The following is a 23,140-nucleotide window of genomic DNA, read 5'->3' as shown; positions in this document are numbered from 1 at the left end:
AAGGGAGAGTTCTTTGGGGATTTTTTTTGTTTGTGTTTTTGGTTTTGGGTTTTTTTTTTTTTTAAGAGGCAAGAGACAAGTAAATTTAAATGCTCCTGGGAAGGAGCCAGTAAAAGTGTGAATTTCAATACTGGAGAGGAAGAGAGGAGATTGTGAGATTTTTGACGAGGCAGTCGCCAGGGATGTAGAGTCAAGTCAGTCTTTAGAAGGTAGAGGAATGCTCCCATTTTGTGTTGTAACGGAAGGAAGAAATGGCAGCATCACATGCAGCTAATATTCTCACTTTGATGGTAGGAATTTGAAGTGGTTTCGGCCACATGCCTTCTCTTTTCCCTGTAAAACAGGAGGTAAGGGCACTGACTGAGTGAAGGTGAGAGGTGACTGTGATTCACTGAATGTTTGTGTCCCCCCCAAATTTATATACTAAAGCCCCCTCAGTGTGGTTGTATTTGAAGATGGGGCGTTTAAGGAAGTAACGAAAGATAAATGAGGACATAAAGATGGGGCACTCATCCTATAGGATTATTGTCTTTATAAAAAGAGACATCTGAGAGCTTCCTTGCTTTCTCTGTCCATGCGTGCTCAGTGGAAAGGCGTTGTGAGGACAAAGTGGCCATCTGCAAGCGAGAAAGAGCCTTCACCAGAAATTGAACCCTGCTGGAACCTTATCTTGGACTTTCCAGCCTCCAGAATGGTGAGAAAATAAACTCCCATTGTTTAAGCCATGCAGTCTCTGGTATTTTGTTAATGGCTGCCTGAGCTAAGACAGGGGCCATCTGACATTCAAGAAGGTATGAGTCACTATGGAGTAGAGCCATGAAGAGGCAGTAATAAAGGGCTCATTTCAAGCAGTATCGATGAATTTATAATAACACCAATATTCCTGACACCAAGAGTTCCTCTAGCCATAGTTAGCTACCTAGGTGCAGGTATAGAATTCAGTGAGAGGTCATACAGAAAAGCAGCTACGTTTAAAGCCCCTGGAATCAGACTACCTGAGCTAAAATCCTGGTTCTTTATTTGCCAGCTGTGTAACTTTGGGCATGTTACTTAGTCTCACTGAGCCTCAGCTTTTTTATCTGTAAAAGAGGCATAAAGTAGTACCAACCACCTGGGGTTACTGAGATAATTAAGTAAAATAACATATATAAAACACCTGGCACAGCACCTGGTAGGTATCAAGCAGTCAGTGTGTTGTGTTGTTATATGCAGAGTTGAGCCTTTATTGAGCAAGGGCGCTGAGAGGCGTGGGCTAAGAGGAGTGATTGATATTCTGGTCCATGAAAGTTAAGATGTGAAGGAAAGTAAAGACACAGAGGGTTGAAAAAAAACTGGGAGGTCAACAGGCTGAAGGTTAGAGTCCAAGAGAAGCAAGCGATATTGTACAGGGAGATAACAAATTGTATGGTTTTAAGTGAAAACAATTTAAATTGTTTCTCTCCCACATGAATTTTCCAGTATTTAAGTATGGGTTCCTGACTGCAGGCAGGAGCTCAAGACACAGTTAACTGGACAAAGAGGAAACCCCCCCTCCTGAACTCCAATTCTCAATAGTAAACACGAGTGGCTTCTGCCTCTCAAGTCACACAAGGCTCCTACTTCAGATGTTTTTCCTCCGCATTACAAAGAGGAAATGGATATGAAGAAAATATAATAAAGGAACAACAAATATTTATTTAGCAACTACCATGACTTTAGACTAGGTTTAGGAAGACCAAGGTCTGTAAGAAATGACCATTTGCCTACAGTGTTTATAATAAAGTTATGGGATAGAGGTGAAGATACAGACATATAAAAATAACAAGGTAGCATATGTAACTGCTAAAACTGGGGTATTTACAAGATGCTTTTGACCACATAAAGGAGGAAAAATTAATTCTGCCTTGTGTAATCAGGAAAAATGATCAACATTTTTATTTTTCAACATTTATTCTACTGTACTTTACAGATCAGATTACAAATTAGATTATTACTTTAGATTACTTAGATTAGCACATTATACTTTCACAATGATTATATTTGCTTAATTTATTCTTCCGGGGAATTCATAACACATTTCTTCTATTTTGGTCAGATTTACTCAAAAAAAAAAAACCTTGCTAAACACTGGGAATAAAAAAAGGTAAGAGTGCTTCAAATATCTGTTACACAAACACCAAACATTGCCAGACATCAATACTCCCTACATATTGCACCAAAAAAGAATATCCATTATGCTAAATAAAAGTCTTTTGAAGGAAGAAATTTTTCACTAATGTCAAATTTCAGCTATTTCCAAAATGAGCTAGAATTTTGCATATGAATCACATGTTTAAAGAAAATCTTTTATAATAATTGTTCAGCATTTCCAATTTAATATTCTGGAAGCAGCTGTGCATGATGAAAATAAAACTTTATGGCTGACATCTAACTGCTTTTTTTTTTTTTAGCAAAAAGTGAGTATTTATGGAGTGTCTAGCATTTATTGAGAACTTAGAATCTAATAAATAAATTAGGTGTACTGATGGTTTTCAGGAATTACTTAACTCTATAAAGTTACTTTTTCTTCTTCAGGAAGTATATTACATACCGGAGGGTGTAACTCAACATGAATTCTACCATTGAGGATAGAAACTGGTTCCAGGCAGGCCCAGTGGGTAAATTTTTATGGGTAGAAGAGCTATATTTGGTTCTAACTTCATATAAACTTGTAATCTTTGGGATTTCAAATTGTGACCTTTTTTTTTTTTACTTTCAAATATGTAGGAGTAACTATTTTTTCTTAAGGGACTGAAATAATATAAAAACAGACTCCCTAGAAGATTTGTACTTTATAAATCGCACAAGCTGTCATAGAAAGAAAGAAGGGGAAAGGTTGAATGAATGCAGGCTCCACACATTGTTCAAGTTAAAAAATGCAAAATAAGAGCACATAATCTAAAATACAGTTTTCCTGCTTTTTCAAGCATACTCTAACAGATGTTTTTGGAACTGAGCTCTTACCATGAACATTGAGGTTAAAATATTTTTTGGCACTTCCAGCTGTGTTCTCAGCAATACACACATACCTGCCGATATCTGTTATTTGAGTGTTTAGAATCTAAGGAAAAAAATGAAGAAATTCCAACTGAAATTTTTTTATAAAGCAACTTGTCAATTTTTGAGAATAAACAATACATACTCTTTCTAGCTAATACCAGATAAGCATAGGAAAAAAAATTTGTACATAATAATGCTGATGCTGGTTTTTATTAGTCAGGTCAATCAAATAAATATTTATAAAGATTCCTAATCAGAAAAGGCAAATTTATACATACTTGCATATTGGCTATGAAAAGTCCCAAATCATTCTCCCACTTTCCTATCTACAACCCTGGCAGTGTGACTGTGAAGCTTCTCCCATCAGGGAGTGGAGTAAAGATGGAGAGTTTGTGTTGGCCTTGTGACCTGCTTTGACCAATAGAGCGTGATGGATGTAACAGTCTTCCATTTCAAACCTAGACCATGTGCACCCTGCCACCACTCTTTGAGGAAACCAGGACTAACCTGCTGGAGGGCGAGAGATCATGTGGGAAGAGCCAGCCTCGTTACTGCAGCTGAGGTCCCAGATACATACAAGAGCCCAGCCAAGATCAGCAGAGCCACGGATTCAATCCACAGCATGCAGACATTTGAGTAAGCCTTGCCGAGACCAGAAGAATCACCCAGCCAACCAGAAAGCTTGTGAGCTAAATAAATGCTTATTGTTTTAAGTTGTTTGGAGTGGTTTGTTTTATGTAGCAAGAGTTAGTTAATATAGCAGTTATATTTTCTTTTTTTTATTATACAGAAATTTCTGTCCATCTATATATCTTATGGCCTTAGCCAACAGAAATATTTAAGTATTTAGCTAGAAGTTGTATAAAGCATCAAAAAGAAATAGTCATGGTGTTCAGAAGATACTTTGAGAATTAAAGGTTATTTACAAGCAATGAAACTCATACTTTTTTTTTTTTTTTTTATTAAATAAAGAACCTCATGGGATAGGTCCTGTGTTGGATACACTGATGCTTAGATTCTTGGGCCTATACAACATCATTAATATGTTTGGGAAATAATTTCTTAAGTTGCATCCTAACAAAAGAGTTGGTGTTATTTCTACAAGTGCCTATCTTCCTTTTAAGACCCTTGAAAAGAAATATATAGACATGCTAATTAGTGAACAACAACTCAGGATATTTATGTGGTTTCCATTATTATTTATTATCAATTCTTTGCCAATAGAGGACAAATTTTAGTCTACAGGGAATCTTGTTTTTTTTTTTGCGGTACGCGGGCCTCTCACTGTTGTGGCCTTTCCCGTTGCGGAGCACAGGCTCCGGACGCGCAGGCTCAGTGGCCATGGCTCACGGGCCCAGCCACTCCGCGGCATGTGGGATCTTCCCGGACCGGGGCACGAACCCGTGTCCCCTGCATCGGCAGGCGGATTCTCAACCACTGCGCCACCAGGGAAGCCCTACAGGGAATCTTAAACCATCTAGAATTTAATCATCAGAAATCTGCAATGGAAAGAATTGTAATAATTTGGTTTTTATCACAGAGGCCATACTGTAGTAAATTTAGGTGTGTGTGTGCATGTGTGTGTGTGTGTGTGTGTGTGTGTGTGTGTGTGTGTGTGGTGTGCTGAATGTACAGATAATCTCTGGAAGAATTCACACAAAACTGCTAACGGTGGTTACCTTTGATAGTGAGAAAAGAATGAGTAAGAATAATTTTATTTTATATATACTTTTTATGATTAGTTATTTTTGCCAATATTTATAAACCAAGACAAATTATTTTTAAAAGCAAAAAGACAATTATTATAAAATACAAAGTCAAATAGCTATTTTTAAATTAGATTTTTTAGTTTTACCTGCAGAATTCTTCCATTAGATAGAAATTTATGATGCTCATCTTCTAGCAAGAACTGCCCATCTTTTTGCCAGGAATTTCTCGGTGTGGGGCTGCCACTGGATAAACACTCCACCAGCATGCTCTTGTTCACCAGCACGGTGACCTCTTCAGGGAGATCACTGTCTGCTCCCTGGATAACTGGTGGCACTAATAAGTGATTGCAACAGAGAGATAATGACAGGAAACAAGGTCTTTTCTAAATTATTCTAGTTTTCTGACAATTTAAAAAAGTTTGGGGTAATAGAGGAACAAAAGTTGAAGAGGAATCCATGATTCTGAAGTAACACTTTACACTAATAAATTAGGGGGGGGGTGATAAATCTATGTGAATTTGGGTTTATCCTCTTCCCTTTCTTTACCTGTCCTGGACTAACCCCTCCCATAGTTCTTCGCATTTAGGTTAATCCCAATTCTTCCCCAATACATCTTGTCTAGTTTCTCTCTCAGCCCCTTCCACGGTGCCCTCTGGGTTTGCAAGCACACATGCAAGTGGCATCTGCACAAATTAACAGTTAAGTCTACTTGGTCATCTAGACAAGCCAGGTAAATCTTTAAAGTGTATTTGAAATGTACAGGTTTGGTCTCATTTGCAAGGGAATTGTCTGGGCTACTCAAAGTGTGTTTCCCCAGCCTCGGTATCAGTGGTATCACCATAAGCATCGCCTGGGAGCTTGGCTAGAAATGCAGATTTGGGGGTCTGACTCAGCCTTCTTTAATTGGCATCCCTAGGAGAGCCAAAGAAGTTTGTGTTTTAACAAACTCTCCACGTGATCCTTATGCATGCTAGAGTTTGGGAAGCCATGCTCTAGATCTTTCTACATATGTTCATTCTCATTTAAAACAATAATATAGAATTAATCCAGGTTCATGCCCACCTGATGTTAGACTAGTCAGTTATGAAAAAACACATACTATCTGTAGAATTTTTTAAAAATGGAAATGTTAAACCAGGAATGCATGTGTTGGCTGCTTTTGTAAATGTAGAAATTCATTTTCAAAATGAATAATCACTTTGTTTTGTTTTGAAAGCTTAGGTATTTTGTTTTACTCTCTTAAAATGTGCCATATCTTTATCAATCAGTAAAGAATGTATGCTTAATGCAGATGCCTTCTTGTAGTATTTGGGTCTCTCCAAAACTAAATTGAAAGTCTATAAAGCAAATAATCAAGGCTACAAGGCCCCATAATAAAATTTCAGTGTTATTTTGAATGCAAACTTTCACAATCAAAATTAGATGATTTTTGCTGTACTTTAGATAACATAGAATATATAGCTTAAACTGCAGATTAGTAAATAATAAACTTGAATTTCAGATTAAATGAGGCTATCGATACCTCCACACCATGAAAACTGATCAAATGAAATGTTGGGACATAAAGATTCAATGTTTTCTTCAACTTTTACCTGGAGCCGAATCATTAGGAACTACCAGGAGATGCACTACAGGCCCAAGGTCTGACCTGTAGAGGCCTCCACCAAAGCTCTCTGCTCTGACCTGCCCTCCAGCTGGATTACACCTCTCAGAATTGTTCTTAGTGGCACTTAGGAGGTAAGCATCAAACACTGTGAAGTGTTCCTAATTTAGACAGACCTTGTGGGCTGTTTTTCTTGCTTTGTTCGTACTTCTCTAAACTCATCTCCAACATGCTTTCCAACTTCCTCCTAATTAAAAATAACAGACTGAAGACATGAATATCTCCCTTTGACAACCAATCCCTAAATTCCATTTCAATTTAACCAAATTCCAGTTCTTCCCAACCTATAATATCTTGCTACTTTATCAGATTCTTCCACTCAGTCCTAAACTAAATTCCTTCCAAACTTAGATCAAATTAAGCCAGGTGGTCTAAGATATTCCTTCATTGCTCTTGATGATATTTAGCACTGGTTTTAATTGTCTTCTTATCACTACCTTGTAGACTTTAAAATCTATGTTGATGACCCATCCCACCCTAGTTTCACCTCTACCCCACTTCAGCCAGCCACAGACTGTCTTACCTTGGACCATTCAACATAAACATTTCTGCCCTTTGCAAGTTCATAAGCTCCTTGAAGGTCTGATGTCTACGGTATTCACTGCTGTATCCTCAGTGCCTGGCACAGTGCCTGGCACACAGTGAGCGATCAATAGATATTTGTCAAATAAATGAATTTTGAATTCTTGTGTTTTCTCTATTTCACGTCTTTTCAGGCTTCCTTCATAAGCTGGCTTTTTGTTTGTGCTGAAAACTCTAGCCCTTCAACTCCTCCCCCTTAAAATCAATCTATCAGCTTTCCTGCAAGCTCATTTTTCCTCTTCTTCTGCCTAGGTCTCAGAGTGGGTCATTTCAGCGATGCTCTGTCTCACTGCACATGCTATGTCCCTTACCCTCTAGTGCTTCCACAAAGTATACCTTTGTTACCTTGTGGCACTGCCTCCATGGCTCCCCTCTCCCCACCCTTAGGTCACATCATCTGTTTTTTCTACCTCTGATCCCAGGTTAATGAGGGTGGGTGCAGAAAGCTATGACTAAGCCAAATAGCTCCAACTTCAGTGTTTGACTATCATACCCCCCCATAATGGCAATCTCTAAGGTTCTGTTTTCCACAGGCCCAAATACCAGCCCTGCCACTGTCTTTCTTGTTCATACTTAAGGAAAGGACTAAATACATTTGATATACATTCCCACATATCCCTTCTTACCATTCCAAGGTATGGCAATTCACTACCATGAAAGGCTAGTTGACCCCTCTCGGTTTCTTGATTGCATTTTTCCCGTGTTCTAGAACTTGCTCCATCAATCCTTGGCCCCTCCTCCCATCAACACACATACTTGAAACTTTTAACTTGTCTCTTTCTGTTGGATCATTTTCCTTGGTCTATAAGCAAGTTCAAATCTCTCTTAAATATGGTTTTGCAAACAAGCTCTTTTCCTAAAACTCTATTTCACCTCTTCCTGCCTCTTCAAAATGTCTTAAGAGTACTCTATATTTGTTTCCTTTTCTTTCTGATTATTTGCTCGATATTTATCCTTTTGTTCTGTGGCTTTGTATCACACCATACTATACATAATTTGATCTTCGGAATTTCACTAATGATTTCTTAGTTTCAAATGGCCTTTCTCCCCAGTTTTTATTTTCTTAAACTTACTTTAGCATCCCATACTAAACCCACTTCTTGATAACCTTTTCTATGCCTTGAATAGGTGATATGGTAGTTTACTACTTTTCATTAACTCCTCAGATTGTTTATCCTCTATTTTCTTTTTCCTGTCTCCTACTTGTAAGTGATCCCACAATGATCTGGGTTTTTTTTTAATCTTCTTCTCCTAAGTTATCTATAACCCTTTCTGTTGGAAATCTCATGCCTTTGAATATCATGTTTGTGGATAACTCTCAACTCTATATTCTTAGTTCAATTCTCTCTCCTGTGTTGTAGTTCCATATTTCCAATGTCTCATTCAACATCTTCCTAAGTATCTTGGTATCATACCAAATTCAATACCTCCAAAACAAAATTGACTTCCTTCTTCCCAAGTTATGTTGTTTTCCCAAATCTTCTATTTTTATTGCTCTTGCTATAATTTTCTTAATCACCCAGGATAAAAATCTCAGTGTCATCTGATACTCTCGGATAAGTGCCTAATGCTTCATATCACTTAATCACTTCCTCTGTAAAATCTTTCATACCAACTGCTTTCTATACATTCCTGCTGCTACTTCTCTAGCTCAACTCCTTCTCATGGAAGCATCTATTTGTTCCTGCTTCTAGTAGCATCACCTTTCTTCTCCCTTAAAGGTGCAATAATTCTTCTACTCTCAGTCCCTGCATTCATAATATGACTGTGATCCAAGGGTGGACGTATGTATTACGCCTTATCAATTAGGCCTCTTGGCCTCTGTAATTGGTTCAGAAATGGATATGTGAGTCATGCTTGGCCAGTTAAAGCCATGGAAATCCAATTATGGGACTTCAGTTGTAAATACTGGATAAGAAGAGCTTTCACTTTGGACGTGAAATGAAGAAGATGTCAGATTATAGAGTTTCCAGGGGCCCACTTGCTATCCAAAGGGATCCCCCACCTGAGAGTGATGCTAACAGAGAAAAACAAAGCCAAGAGAAAGAGAGAGGTAAAGTTTGGTGGACCTCTTTTGAGCCATAGAAGTCAGATATGACTATAGCCAGTTCTACTCTGGGACTTTTCAGGTTCATGAATCAGTGATTCTCTCTCTCTCTCTCTCTTTTTTTTTTTAAGCTAGTTTGTTATTTGATACTTCAAGAGTCCTGACTAATGTGCTTTCAATTTGTATAAGACAGCTCCCTGGGAAAGCTATCAGTTTCTGATTATCTTTATGTCTCTAAAATGCTTAGTGCAACATCATGCAAACATTAGTTCCTCAAAAAACTTTTGCGTGAAAGAATGCATAATAAATAAAACAACGAACGAAAAACTCACAGAGTACACGGACATCATACTGAAGGGAATCTTCTCCAGCCTCATTCACAGCCACACACATGTATCTCCCAGCATCTTCCACTTTAGCCCTGGGAATCTGTAACACTCGCCCTCCTGAAAATATATCCCAATACATATTTTTACTTCTCTAAATCTTAGAGTGAAAGTGATCATAAACAGAGATATAATTTTTCAGGTCTAATGACTTCTTTACATTTCCTTTCAAGGCTCTTACTTCATCCAGTGTTTCAGTGTTAATCCCACGTATACCACATTTAGGACAAACACTGCATTACTGAAAAGTGACCCAGCATATGAATGAGACCTCCTGAGAACTAAATAGCTTGTATAGGACAAGGGAGGAATGTTGCTCCATGTCCCTCTCACATTCCATGTGGAATGTTGCTATGTGGTGACTTCTTGCTTTTACAGTTTTGAACACATGTAAAATAAGTTTACACTGTTGGAGGCAAGTACTGATTTGAGAAAAGAATAGCCAAGGATATAAAAGGTATAAAGTAAACCTTTATACATATGATCTTGAAAGAATAACTGTATTTTTAAACTTTTCAGGTTGATGCAATATCAAACTTACAGAAAAGTCGCAATAATTGTATTAAAAATTTTACCTGTGTTTATCAATAATTTGTATTTCAATCCAATTGTTTGATCTCTGTCATAAAAATCTACATATTAACTTTATTTATATACATAACTGAGTATTACTCTCAAATGATTCAGAAAAAGATTGAGAGTATATTGGAGACATGATGCCCCTTCACCCCCTAAACATTCATAAATATGTATTTCATTAAAACAAGGTATAATGATCAAAATCAGAAAATGTAAAATCCATGAAAAAAGTACTATTGAACCATAGTCCATATTCAAATTTCACTATAATTACAATATTGTCTTTAATAGCTATTTTTCCCCAAGCCCAGATCCAATTTAGGATCACACGTAGTTGTCATTTCTATCTAGTCTCTTTTCTTTTTTTGCCAAGATATTTTTTTATTTAATGGAGATGAAATTTACATACATTGGAAGGCACTGGGCTTTACGTGTACAATCTGCCAAATTTTGACAAGCCTATTTGAATGTTTGCTAAAAGTAAATAGAAGCCTTGAAAATATTTTTCCACAGTTTAAAGATCTCCTTTTCCATTGGTAAACATGTCATAACTAAAATATTTGAAACTAAAATCTTTACTATTGATTTACGAGAAGTGCATTTAATAAACTGAGTAATAACTATTTCCAAATATATTCTAGAATTTATCATTCATAATGTACAGAAACAAAACTGATTATTTCATCACACTATTTAGAAAAATGGAGGCACAAGGGAGTCAAACGACTTTCTTAAGTTGATAGAATGATCCCATAGTAGATATGAAAATTAACTAGGTATTCTATCCTATGTCAGATTCTCAGCCTAGACTCTCCTAGCTTGAAGCTACATAGATACCAGTGGCATTCAGTATCCTGTGTCAGTTAAATTACAAGGCCAGAAAGTCAATCAATTTGACGGTCTAATAAATGAGAAGAAACACATTTGACAGAGATTCAGATTTTCACCCTGTTCCTAGCAATCTTTACCTGGTAAAATCAATACTCTATCACTTGAGGTCAGAGGGTGGCCATCTTTATACCATGTCAGTGTAGGAGGAGGAGCAGCGTTTGTCTCACAGTAAAGAGAGATGGGATTGTTGATGATCACATCCTTGGCTTCACCACTCCTGCCAGTATCCAGCATGTTTCCTATTTCCCAGAGCTTGTGAAAACTTGGAGGAACTATGGAGAAAAGACATGAAATTTTGGACTCATGTAAATGACAGTGTCAATCCATTAAAGAAAGATCTTGGCTGTATTTTCACAAGAGTGATTTGTACATGTAATAAATTAGACAACGTGAAAAGATTTTCAAGTACTTATACACCTACCAACTTAGCCCTTAGCTAAAAAAAAGTAGCAGACAGAAGTCAGAGCTGGTTCTCCAGTGGAAGAGCAAGAAGTATGGAGCTCAGAATGTTGTGCTCATGCTTTGCTCTCCATTTCTGTTCAAAGCCTCTAGCATTTAGAAGATAAAATGTCCTGCGCTCAGGAAGGACCTACTATAATAAACATGGCTAAAGAATATGATCATAGCAGGGAAAACTAATTTTGAGAAATCATTAAAAAATACTGGCTCAACAGAGCATTTCCCAATGATCTGTCTTATTCAGAAAACTAAAGAAGTTATTATGCAGCCAAGATTAATAAGTCTATTAAAAAATATAATGGGACATTCTCAAAGTTTTCTGGGTGACAAGTATGAACTTTCTAGAAGGTAATTTGCCGGTACATCAAAAGCACTGCAAAAGTGTATAACACTTGACCTAATATTTCCATCATTAACAACTTACGAAAAATAAAAAATGTGCTAGAGTTTTAGGTATAAAGATGTTCAATGAAGCATTATATATGAGTAGTAAAAGCTTGGACACACCCAGACATTCAACAATAGGAGTCTGGTTAAATAAATATTTGGATACTCAACTGATAAAACAGGTGTAGTTATTAAAAATCATGTTGAGAGTAATAATGTCAACAATAATAGCAAATATCATTTCTTAAGCATTTTTCTAAGAGTTTTATATACTTTATCTTATTTAGTACTCACCACAATTCTACAAGGCATTAATTCTAAAGGTGAGAAAATGGGGTTTAAAATATTTAGGTAACTTGCCCAAGTCACAAAGCTTGAAGGAGCCTAAATCATCATTCAATTCCAAGTGTGACTACTTTAAATTCTGATATAATGTTACATTAGCTTTCTGATAAACTTCATGATATAATGTTAGGGGAAAGCTAACGTAACAGAGAAGTATGTATTGTGTGATCCCAATTTATAAATGAAGTATACATTTACAAAAATATATCAGAAGGAAACACATAAAAATAACAGGTAATCCTGAATGATGGGATTATTTTCTTCTTTGCTAATTTCTTGAGTCCAAGTTTTCAATAATGAATTTATATTATTGTCAACAGAAAAAAACCCACTATTTAAAATAAACCAAGTCAAATCTCTTTTTCATTGCTTTGCCAGATCATATAAATTAAATTACATACAATAAACATATTAATATTACCTTGTATATTCACATCAAAATCCAGCTCATCTTCACCTGCAATATTAGACGCTATACACGTGTATCGTCCAGTGTCTGATATTTGAGCCTCTCTGATTTGAAGTGTGTGTCCTTTGGCAGCAATAGTAACATGATCATCTGCTTTAAGGGGCTGTGATTCAATTATAATAATGTTATCATTAAGTACTCCAGTAAATCCTCTAGGGCACCATGCAGTTGAGAGTTTTTATGATTCTTTAATAAGTAAAAATAAAAATTTAGGTGAAATACTCAAGACAACAATAACAATTTACTTTGAATAAGCTGTTTTTGAGTAATCATGTCTTTATTTATTGAATATTGTAATTCCTATAGTGTACATCTGTGCCAGGTGTTTTTGGGTGGTGCATTTATAAATTATTTATGATGAAAAATGTTCTTAGGTGCTATATCCATTTATCCATGTTGGAGAAAAATAACTTCAGCTGATCCCACATTGTAGTAAAAAAGTGTATCTTTTCTTACTATTTTGTAGCAAATGCTAGAGTTTTATAATGAAAGATTGAAGGCATTAGTATAGTCTGATTTGACTTAAAAATCACTATTGCTCATTCAGAAACATCATTACTTCATAAATGAGAAAATTTAACCTAGATATATTTATATTATGATGTTTTATTGAAAACATTACTGACATTTAATAGGACATTTCTCATCTTCTAAACATTTCCGAATATACTAAATTCCCTCTTATTCCTTGAAAATTTTAGCACCTGGCTCACTGTTACTCCTTCCAATGATATTCTTCTCATAATTCTTGGTGATTTCAATACCCACATAGACAGTCATCCAATGCTTTGTGCTCTCAGCTCCTTGACCTCCTCTCTATTTTTTTTTTTTTTTGCCCCAACACTCTCTCAGCCACTCAATAGGAGAGTCATACCTAGAACTTATAATTACGAATAATCACATCTCTTCAGAATCTCAGTTTCAAGTTCTCACCTTCTGACCACCAACTCTTAACTTACTAACTCTTTTCCTCTAGAATCCCCAACTCCCATAATTTTTTGATCCCATGGGAGGACCCAAAATTCACTGAACTTGCAGTCTTTTCCCTATCACTCACTCCTCCTGACTCAGAGAAGGTCTATTATGGCAATCACTCCTTGTATAACCTTCTATAAAAAAAAAATCAACTCCTTTGCCCCCTCTCCCTTTATTTTATTCCCCTGGCAAAACTGGTTAATACCAGTTTCTGTCCATTCTGAACATCCCCTGATCTACTCAAGAACATTCCTCCAGCAACTGTGTCCTCTCTCATGTGAGTCATCATCAATTGCTTTCTTTCCACTGGATGATTTCAATGTGTATACAACAGTATAATTTCCACATTAAAAAAAATCTCATTAGACTGCAGCCTAACTCCACATTTTTCTATTCTGCTTTACAGCCAATGACTTTAAAAAGTTTTCTACCTTTGCTGTCTCCATTTCCTTCCATCTTTTCTTGAATCCTCCAATAAGGCTTTCACCATCTCTACTTGACCAAAATGATGCTGTCAAGGTCACATGACAAGTGACATCCATGTTGCTAAATTTACTGATCAGTTCTCAGTCTTTATTTTACCTGATCCGTGGGATTTGACATGGTTTAACTGGTCTTTATTTTGAAAACTTTTTTTCCTTATCTTAGGACACATCACCCTCTGCCCCACAACCTCTAAATGTAGGAGTACCCCAGGGCTTGAACCTTGGACCTCTTCTCTTTCTACCTAAACTCACTCTCCTAGTGATCTCATGCAAAACCTTGGGCTCATCTTTTTTTTTTTTTTTTTTTTGCTGTACGTGGGCCTCTCACTGCTGTGGCCTCTCCCGTTGCGGAGCACAGGCTCCGGACGCGCAGGCTCAGCGGCCATGGCTCACGGGCCCAGCCGCTCCGCAGCACGCGGGATCCTCCCAGACCGGGGCACAAACCCGTGTCCCCTGCATCGGCAGACGGACTCTCAACCACTGCGCCACCAGGGAAGCCCTTGGGCTCATCTTTGACTCATCTCTTTCCCTCACATCCTGCTACCACCTTCATCCAAGCAGGCACCATCTATCTCCTGGACCATGGCAATAAATTCATTTCTGGACCCCATTCTTCTTCAACTAGTAAAGAAGCCAATATAATCTTTTTAAAGCCTTAAGTCAGATCACATCACTCCTGTGTTCAAAATTTTCCAGAAGCTTTCCATCAGAATAAGGCCAGCTGATCTACAAGCAGTATGATTTAACCCTAGCTCTCACCTTTCTCTGTGTTCCCACTGATCACTGCACTCCAGCCAAATGCCTCAGGGCCTTTGCCCCTTTCTAGTCTCTCTAGAATATTTTCCTCTCAGATATCTTATGTCTGCTTCCTTCAGTTTCTGTGAGTTTCTGCTCAAATATCACCTTATCAGTGAGGCCTTCCCTATTGTAAGAGATCACACCCCTCATACTCGCTATTCTTCCTGACTGAATTTTCTTCATAACACTTACCTTATCTGGCACACTGTATGCTTTGTATGCTTTACTTGTTCGTTTAGTTTCGCCCTCCCCCCCAAACTCCATATGAGCAGAGATTTTTGTCTGTTTCCTTCATAGCTGTATCATCTGCACCTAAAATAGTGTTTGGTAAATACTATGTGCTCAATAAATAATTTGGGATGCAATGTATCATTATTAACATTATATCACTTATATAAAAATAGTATAATTTAAACTTTCCATGTCAAAGAAAAACTTCAGAGCATGAATAAACAAAACACATAGATTCTATCAAAACTTATTGTGGTTAATGCTGCCAATATTTTTGGTGGCTTTTCTCAAAAACACTTTCACTCAAGTAGTGTTGCTTATCTGAGAAATGAATTAGCAGAAGAAAGGATATGGAAAATAAACAAAAAACAGTATTTTTTGTACACATTTTAGGGGACCAATCCCAAATCTTGAAAAATTCAGCAATTTAAAGCATCATAATTGGATCAATTTCAGTCTGGATGTGAAACTAATTTAACTATTCATTATGAAATTAAAAAAAAAACAGCCCTAATTCCTAGTACAAATCTAGACTTTATCCAACTTCTATGTGTGTATGTGCTTGTGTGTATGTGTGTATGGGTATAAAATGCAAGGAATGAAAAGGTTTTAGGTAAAATTAAAAATAAAATATTAAAATTTGAAAGGTGAAAGTAATTGTTTCCATGCAAACTCATATAGAGTTGATATTGTACCATGAACTGTGCTTGTAGTCAGAAAAGAAACTGTAAACAGAACATGGTGGGAGTTCCATATTTTTCCTTTTGCAATGGCTTCCAGATGAAACTTGCTTATTTTATGAGATACTTTTTTCCTGGCTGCCACGATTGCAAAATCCATCTGTGATCTAAAATAATAAAGTTATATCTTTCTGCATCTTAAATCATGACTCTGACCTGAACGTCTACAACTGGAGTTTGACTGACCATTTGGTTGATTATGTGTAAAACAGGAAAAACATTAGCTTAGCTATGTCACATCTGTATTAAGCAGAGTGTTAACAGCAGCTAAAAAAAAAAAATCTATTTTGGTCTTAAAACACCAGCACATATGTTTTTAAAACATGCATGCTAGAAAATAAGTTGAATGAGAAATAAGGGCGTGTGGTCTGAAAGCCAGATTACGTAATTGAAGGATGTGTCTTTTATTGAAAGTTCTTCATTGCTCCCAATTAATTGTATTGAGCACTTAATCATCACATTTAGCTTATTTTTTTCATCTTGGAACATTAAAAATGTTACCCTTTGTAAAAGAGTTAAAGGTGTTTAGAGAAAGTTCTGAATAAACTTAGCACCTGTGTTATACCTATCATTCTAATCTAGCTTCGTGTTTCTTCTCCACAAAGTTTACTTACTCGAAAAACCACAGAGCACAAAAACCATTCCCCAGTGGGAAGGTGGCTGGATTTTCAAAGACAATTGCTAACGTGTATTAAAACAGTCCTTCAAACTTTAGAGTGATGAAATAATACTAAAATTGTTGAACATGGTTCCATTTTTTTTTTGCAGTTTTATACTCTAGGAGCATGAGATTGTGCTAATTTTAAGGTCACATTGATTCTCTAAGTTATCTGTGTCTGAGTGTTTTGTTTTTTAATTTAACTGGCCATTTTAGTCTATAAAAAACCATCAGCAAATGAGAAAACTTGACTGGCCTGTCCATCCTTGTACCAGCTGAGAGAGGCAGAAGGAACTGCATAGGCTTCACATTCCAAGGTCAGGGTGTTGTTTATTTTGATCTTCACTTCTTTGGGGGAAAGACCTGGCCCCAGGAGGTCACTTTTACTGATTATGGGTGGAACTGCATAAACACGAATATTAAAGTATTAAACATTAGTTCTTTTAAATGGAATGACATGGAACACAGTGAGGATCACTTAATAAGAAAACAAGGAAATAACTTAGGCATCTTCTATGCTCTCCTTTCATCAAGGACCCAAGTTAGCATCTTATGAAATGGCAGTGTTCATATACAGAATGTGAAGAAAACTACCTTTCTCCCCTCATCATGATAATACTGCCAATGAAGTTAGTGTCCTTCACAGAACAGTTAGTTTAGGTTGTTCCAGGTCCCCAGACACGGTCTGAGTATGACCCCTAGAATGCATTTTATTAGTCACTACGGGGAATGATTCATAGAACAAAAGACAATCAGAAAGATGCTCTTCCTTTTAAAAAACAAAATGCTGAAATTTATTGCCTATCAGTGGTAGCATTAGTTTTTTGTTAATAGGTCAATGTACAGTGGATTAGTCCAAAGTCACTGACAAACTCATTGTAGGCTGTTGAATAGAGCATATATATTTAAGGAAGAGTTTTGTGCATGCAAGTACTTATATGCAGCAGAATTCAGAAGAGGGTAATTCACAAGAAAAAAATAGAGAAACTTAAGGAAGTGCCACTGACAAGTTCTCCAAAAAGTTGAAGAGAGCAGATTCAGTGGACTTTCGCATCTTTAAGCAATTGAAGTCATGGGCACATTGCTTAATTCACCTTCCATCTTAATGAAGCAAGCTGGATAAACAATAAACTTTAATGATGAATATAAATCATTATGAACGCATAATGAAAAACAGAATTGAAAAAGTTAGAAAACCTGGAGAAAACTAGGAACGTAGTGTTCTTTCGGGACTTACTGTAGACCTTCACTTCATAGTGCTTTATCATCTCTCCCGCCTCATTAGTGGCTACACAAGAGTATCTCCCAGCACTGTCCTCCCGTGCATTTAGGATCTGCAGAGTCCTACCTCCTGAAAAGCAATGGAACACCAAAGAATCTCTGAAGTCACGGTGGCAGCAGGGTTTGCACAAACCACCAGGTTTTAGTTCTTACTATTTACACATTTCTTCTTCTCTATGCCAATTCTGTAAGAGACATCTGACATAGACAAACTACAATACAGGTGGGCATTACTTGGTGGATGGAGACATTCACTAAGTCCACGATGGTCCTCTGTGGTAATGACTCTCAGGCTCATTCTGACCCTCCCCTACCTCTCTGCACACACTGTAATTAAGGTTCTTATTTTACTCTCTTCACAAATAGGTCTTCTGCCTTTGTCATCTCCTTCCTCTCATCTACCTGGCCTATCAGTAGAGATTGATCTTGCTAAAACACAGTTTTTATGATGGTATCTTTCCTCCTAAAAATCTTCAGTGGTTCTCAATTGACTAAAGTATGAAGTCAAAACTCTCAAATCCAGGTATTTAAAACATGACTCCAACATTCCTCCCTGATCTTATCTCCTGCCTGACCCCTTCCCTGCCATACACACATGTACACACAATGTCTCCACTCAGGAAGGAGGTGAGGAGTCCGTTTACTATTACTTGCACATAGATATGCCATTCTCCTTCGTACTTTCCCACACTAGACATCCTGAAGGATCTGAAATCTCTCCTAACTCATTTCCAACTAACAAAATTCTATAACTTTCTTTAAGGTTTGGTTCAAGTTCTGTCTATGACAAAGCATTTCCTGACTGCTTCAGCCCATGGTGGCCATTCCTTCTTTTGAATTCTTATAAAACTTGTCACTATCCCATTTATCATAACCTATGACTATTCAGAACCCACGATTATTCATGGATTCCTGTTGTTAATTAACTTTCACATGTATTATCTCTATAAATCTCTTACAGCCAGTGATCATACTTTTAAATTCTTTCTGTTTTCATACATATTGTCAGGTATTAAAGAGGAATATATAAACTGTCAATCTAAATACTAACCTTCAAGGTTCAATTCAACAAAGAGTGAATTTCTACTCTTTTTGGCATTCTACATCGTATTTGAGCAAGTAATTACACTGTAGTATTTATTTACTTGCCTTTTATTTACTTTATTGGTCTTTCAAAAAGTAATTATTTGATAACTTAGATTACAACATACATACGAAATATTAAAAAATAAGATAGCAATAATACAATACCATGAACAACATTAAGTACTTTTATAAAAATAGTCAATGATTCTGTTCTTCTGTAAAAGTAGATGGCACAAATGCAACTTGGGCATCTGAAGTAAGCTAATTACCTGGAAGAATACGGATATTTCGGTTGGATTCTAAAGGAGTTCCATTCTTAAACCAGGTGATGGTGGCTGGGGGATATGAATAAGCTTCACAGACCAGAGATGTGGGGCTGTTAAGGATAACAGTGACATCTTCAGGGATGCCATCGCTAGCAACACCAGCAATTGTAGGAGATACTGAAAAAGATTTAAAACTTGATCAAAGAAATATATTCAGAAATTTCTTTATTTGTACATTTCTAAGTTTCCATAGTATTTATTTGTGTAATTCCATTCCCTAACAATTTCAGAAACAATTGATTAGTGTTCTCATTCTACACAAAAGCAGTGAGAACCTCAAAAAGCTCACAGAGTAATGGAGGAGATGACACATAAAAAGGAATCATAACACAATGTAGTATGGGCAGTACTGGGAATTTTGGTGCAGGATACATGGAGGCATGGCATCCAATCCAATCTGAGGTGTGGGGTGGTGTGTGTGGACTCTCATCAGGGAAGATTTCCTAATGGAGTAGATTTCAAACTGAGCCTCAAAGGACTGGTGGTGGTCAGAAGGTGAAAGAAGGGAGACTACTAGGAGGAGGGAGCATATTGGGAGCAGAGTAGTGTAAACAATGAGGGGCAAGCAGGAAATATATAGAGGATGGATTCAAGGGGGTCAATGTTGGAAGCAGGGGAAAGACAGACAAGTACAGTTGTTCCATAAAAGATAGTGAGGGCCTGAACTAGAGCAGTGAAGAAAGGCATAAAGAGGAGGGAGCAACTAAAGAAAAATTTAGGAAATCAATTGGCAGGATTTGATGATAGAATTTAAGGGGTAAAGAAACCAACGTCAAAGATAACTTCCAATTTTACTGCTTGGGAATGAACCTAGGTAACCTTCAATGAAGCAAAATAAATAGAAAATATGGAAAGATTTGCTCACTTAGGAGGGGAAGATAATTTGTTCAGTCTGAATATCTTGAATTTTAAGTGCTAGTGAGAATTCCAGGTAGAAATGTCCAACAAGCAACTGTATATAGAAATCTGAACCTTGGGAGAGGGATCAGGGTTGCAGGTATGGATTTTAAAAAGTCTTCAGTTGATAAGAGATGATAATTAAACCTCTGGGAATTAAGTTTTTGTTACTTGATGAGAATATCTAGAGTAAAATGAACACTGAAGTAAGGACAAAATGTGAGGGGGCTTAATGGTTAAGAGACAGATTAAGTAAGGGTCCATAAAGGAGGGAGAAAGGGAGCAACCAAAGGGGTGCAAGGATTATTGGGGAAGAGCAGTGTCCAGGAGAAAGTGATACATAATATCCAAACATTAAGATAAGGACTGAACCATGCTTTTGTTGGATCTAACAACAGGGCAGTCTTCACCACAGCAGTGTCAAGAATGGTGTGGGCAGAAGCCCATATTTACTTCTATACAAGAAGTATAGACAGGGAGTAGTGACTATATGAAGTGATGGAGACAGTAGAAGGTAAAGCTGAAGGTAAGGCAGATGGTGGGCATGACTGGCAGACCAAAGAAGGGCGAAAGATACAGGATCAAGGGCATAAGCAGAAGCAGTAACTGTGAACAAAAAGGATAACACCCTCTGGGAAAAGAAAGGGTAAAGACACTGAAGTATGGCTGGGTAGATTGGAAATTGCCAGTGCACACACCTGAATAGCCTCAACTTTATATGAAGTTGGTGAAAAGAAGACTTGAATTCAGATCCCTCATCTTCAATGAATGAGGGAAAATGATAAGAAATAAGTAACTAGGAAGGGGGTAGGAGGCAGAGGAAGGAATATAGTCAGAGAGCATGACTTGAGATGCCTGGAGTAAAGAATAAGTGATCTCCGCTGGAGAGAGTCCCCAGGGAGCTAATGTCTCTTGGGAAGTCAGATTTCAGTTACTGAAAGGAGCCAGAAAGAGTTTTAAATCAGGTTTCCAGAGGACAGGGATAGGATTTGGACATGAGCCAGTATTGGGAGGTGAGTCAGTGGTAGGAGGAAGGAGGCGTGAGGAACGTAGAGCTCTAAGAGAAGCAATGGGCTACAGGAGAGGAGAAGAAATCCAGGGCGGGGCATTTGCCTTTCATACGCTGATGGCTGATGGGCATGCAAGGAAGACAGGTGTGTTAGGAGACAACTGGCTCATGAACTCTCATTCTTACTTATCCACGCATCTGTTATTCACTGCTATGTTAGGTGCTGGGGCTATATCCTTTTCAAGATAAAAAGGGTTCTGTCCTAAGGAGTTTATAATTTTATGTAATTATTACTTACATATACTATTTACTTGACACTTATTAATACTTTATCCAGTATTCTGACTTAACATTTCTGGCCTATATATCTCTTCTACTCAATTAGACTGTAAGCTGCCTGAGGGCTGTGTCCTGTATGGGAGTTTCTATGTATGGGACTACATATTCCCCCAGTCTAGACAATAACTATCAAAACATACAAACAAATAAAAAATTGCAAAAATCTGCATCCTCAATTATAGGTCAGTTTATTTAAGTAGAATGAAATGTGTTTTGGTATTAGTAATCAAATACAATACATTTAGGTGGTGCATTTTAAATTTCTAACATGAGCAGAAATTAGGAATCTATTTTAATATCATTTCCAAGACATAAGTATAACTTTAATGCCGCAGAAACTGAATGTGTAGTTATTTCATCATTCCTACTCCATATTTTTTCAGGGTGTAGTTTTTATTGCTCTCAAAGGGCTTCATATTCAAATGTACAAGCTAATCTGTATTAAATCAGAAGGAAACCATGTGAGATTTAAAACCTACACTTGTGGTTGCAATCCACATTTTAATCTAGGAATCTTCACAGCTTATCACTGACAAAATAGAATTTACACATTATATATTAATTTCAAGGGGAGGGGATTTATCTGGGAAAAATAACTATTAATTAAATGGCAAAATTTCTAAATTTGCAAGGTCCAGGTAATTTACTGCACAGCAATACCTGTCAACTTTCTTCCTTTAATATTTTTTAGGGATTAGTGAGTTAGCAAAAGACACAGATAAACGCACATAAAGACAGATGAGCAGCATATTATGTTAAGAAAAAGAAAATCTACGGTAGTTGCTCACCCCAGCGGGAGCAGATGATCTGCTCACAATACTGCTACATAAGTTGGCAAAGGGAAGGAGGGGAAACGTGTTTTAAGACAGAGGAAAGCACACTTCTAAAATAAAATCATTTTAATGATGGTTTGTTTTGTTTGAACCCTTCAACCTCGCAAAGGACTGTGTTAATTCACTATCGCTCATGAGCAAGAATACAATTTTGGTGTGCTTGTCTGCATCTCCTCTCCTTCATCATAGTTACCAACAGAGATTTCAGTATGGGCAATTACCAATAATGGCAGAGTCCCACAAAGAAATGATAAAACATCTCACGGTGATCCTCTTTCACTGCTGACCTGCTCCTTTTTGACCAGTATTTATTTTTCCTTTACTACTGCTTATTTAATGTCTATCTTGTTCATAGTTGTACTTCGCACAAAACACAGTACCTGGAATATAGTAGGTATGCCAAATGTAATGAATGAATGTATGAATTAATAAAAGAAAACCAGCAAATGTACACAAGCACTGGTCCTTCTTAAATAATGAAATTCTATGGTAGAAATATTAAGTAAACAGAAAAAGAAAAGAATTTAGCCTATTGCCATGGCTGATTCTTCAAGATTTGCAGCAATGCTTATACCTACCCAACACATTAAGACTGAAACTTCTGCTCTTGTCACCAGCTGTATTAGAAGCCAAACATGTATATCTTCCAGTGTGTGACACTTGGGCATTGGTAATCTGAAGAAAACGGCCACCAGACATAAGATGATGGGTGTCATTTTCTTTGAGGAACTGCCCATCTTTCTGCCATGTAATTTCTGGCACTGGATTCCCTATAACAAAAAGCCATTTCTGAGAGTTGGCTAATAATCATATGTCTACAGTTGGTAACTAAAAGGATGCATTTTCATTCATTTCCCTTTTAAAATATTCCACTTCTGAAACAATGCAGTAGCTGTTCATTTTAAAATAAATTTGCAAACATAACTGAATTTATAGTAATAATCATG

The 23,140-nt window shown here is 37.0% G+C and overlaps 1 protein-coding gene across 1 annotated transcript in view; it reads right to left on the bottom strand.

Moving 5' to 3' along the window:
* Positions 1-23,140, bottom strand: part of HMCN1 (hemicentin 1) — a 517,679-nt gene that overhangs the window by 138,393 nt on the left and 356,146 nt on the right. The window contains exons 49-57 of the mRNA XM_059076723.2: positions 22,772-22,963; positions 19,059-19,232; positions 17,660-17,773; positions 16,679-16,824; positions 12,488-12,638; positions 10,953-11,147; positions 9,352-9,465; positions 4,874-5,061; positions 2,983-3,079 (exon numbers count right to left, since the gene is read on the bottom strand). Of these exons, the coding sequence (XP_058932706.1) occupies positions 2,983-3,079; positions 4,874-5,061; positions 9,352-9,465; positions 10,953-11,147; positions 12,488-12,638; positions 16,679-16,824; positions 17,660-17,773; positions 19,059-19,232; positions 22,772-22,963 (1,371 nt within the window). The remainder of the gene's footprint in view (positions 1-2,982; positions 3,080-4,873; positions 5,062-9,351; positions 9,466-10,952; positions 11,148-12,487; positions 12,639-16,678; positions 16,825-17,659; positions 17,774-19,058; positions 19,233-22,771; positions 22,964-23,140) is intronic.

The sequence above is a fragment of the Kogia breviceps genome, chromosome 1 (assembly GCF_026419965.1).
Source record: "Kogia breviceps isolate mKogBre1 chromosome 1, mKogBre1 haplotype 1, whole genome shotgun sequence".
In the NCBI taxonomy this organism is placed as follows: domain Eukaryota; kingdom Metazoa; phylum Chordata; class Mammalia; order Artiodactyla; family Physeteridae; genus Kogia; species Kogia breviceps.
Note: the sequence above shows the minus strand (reverse complement) of the source record. Positions and strands in the feature narration are given on the sequence as shown.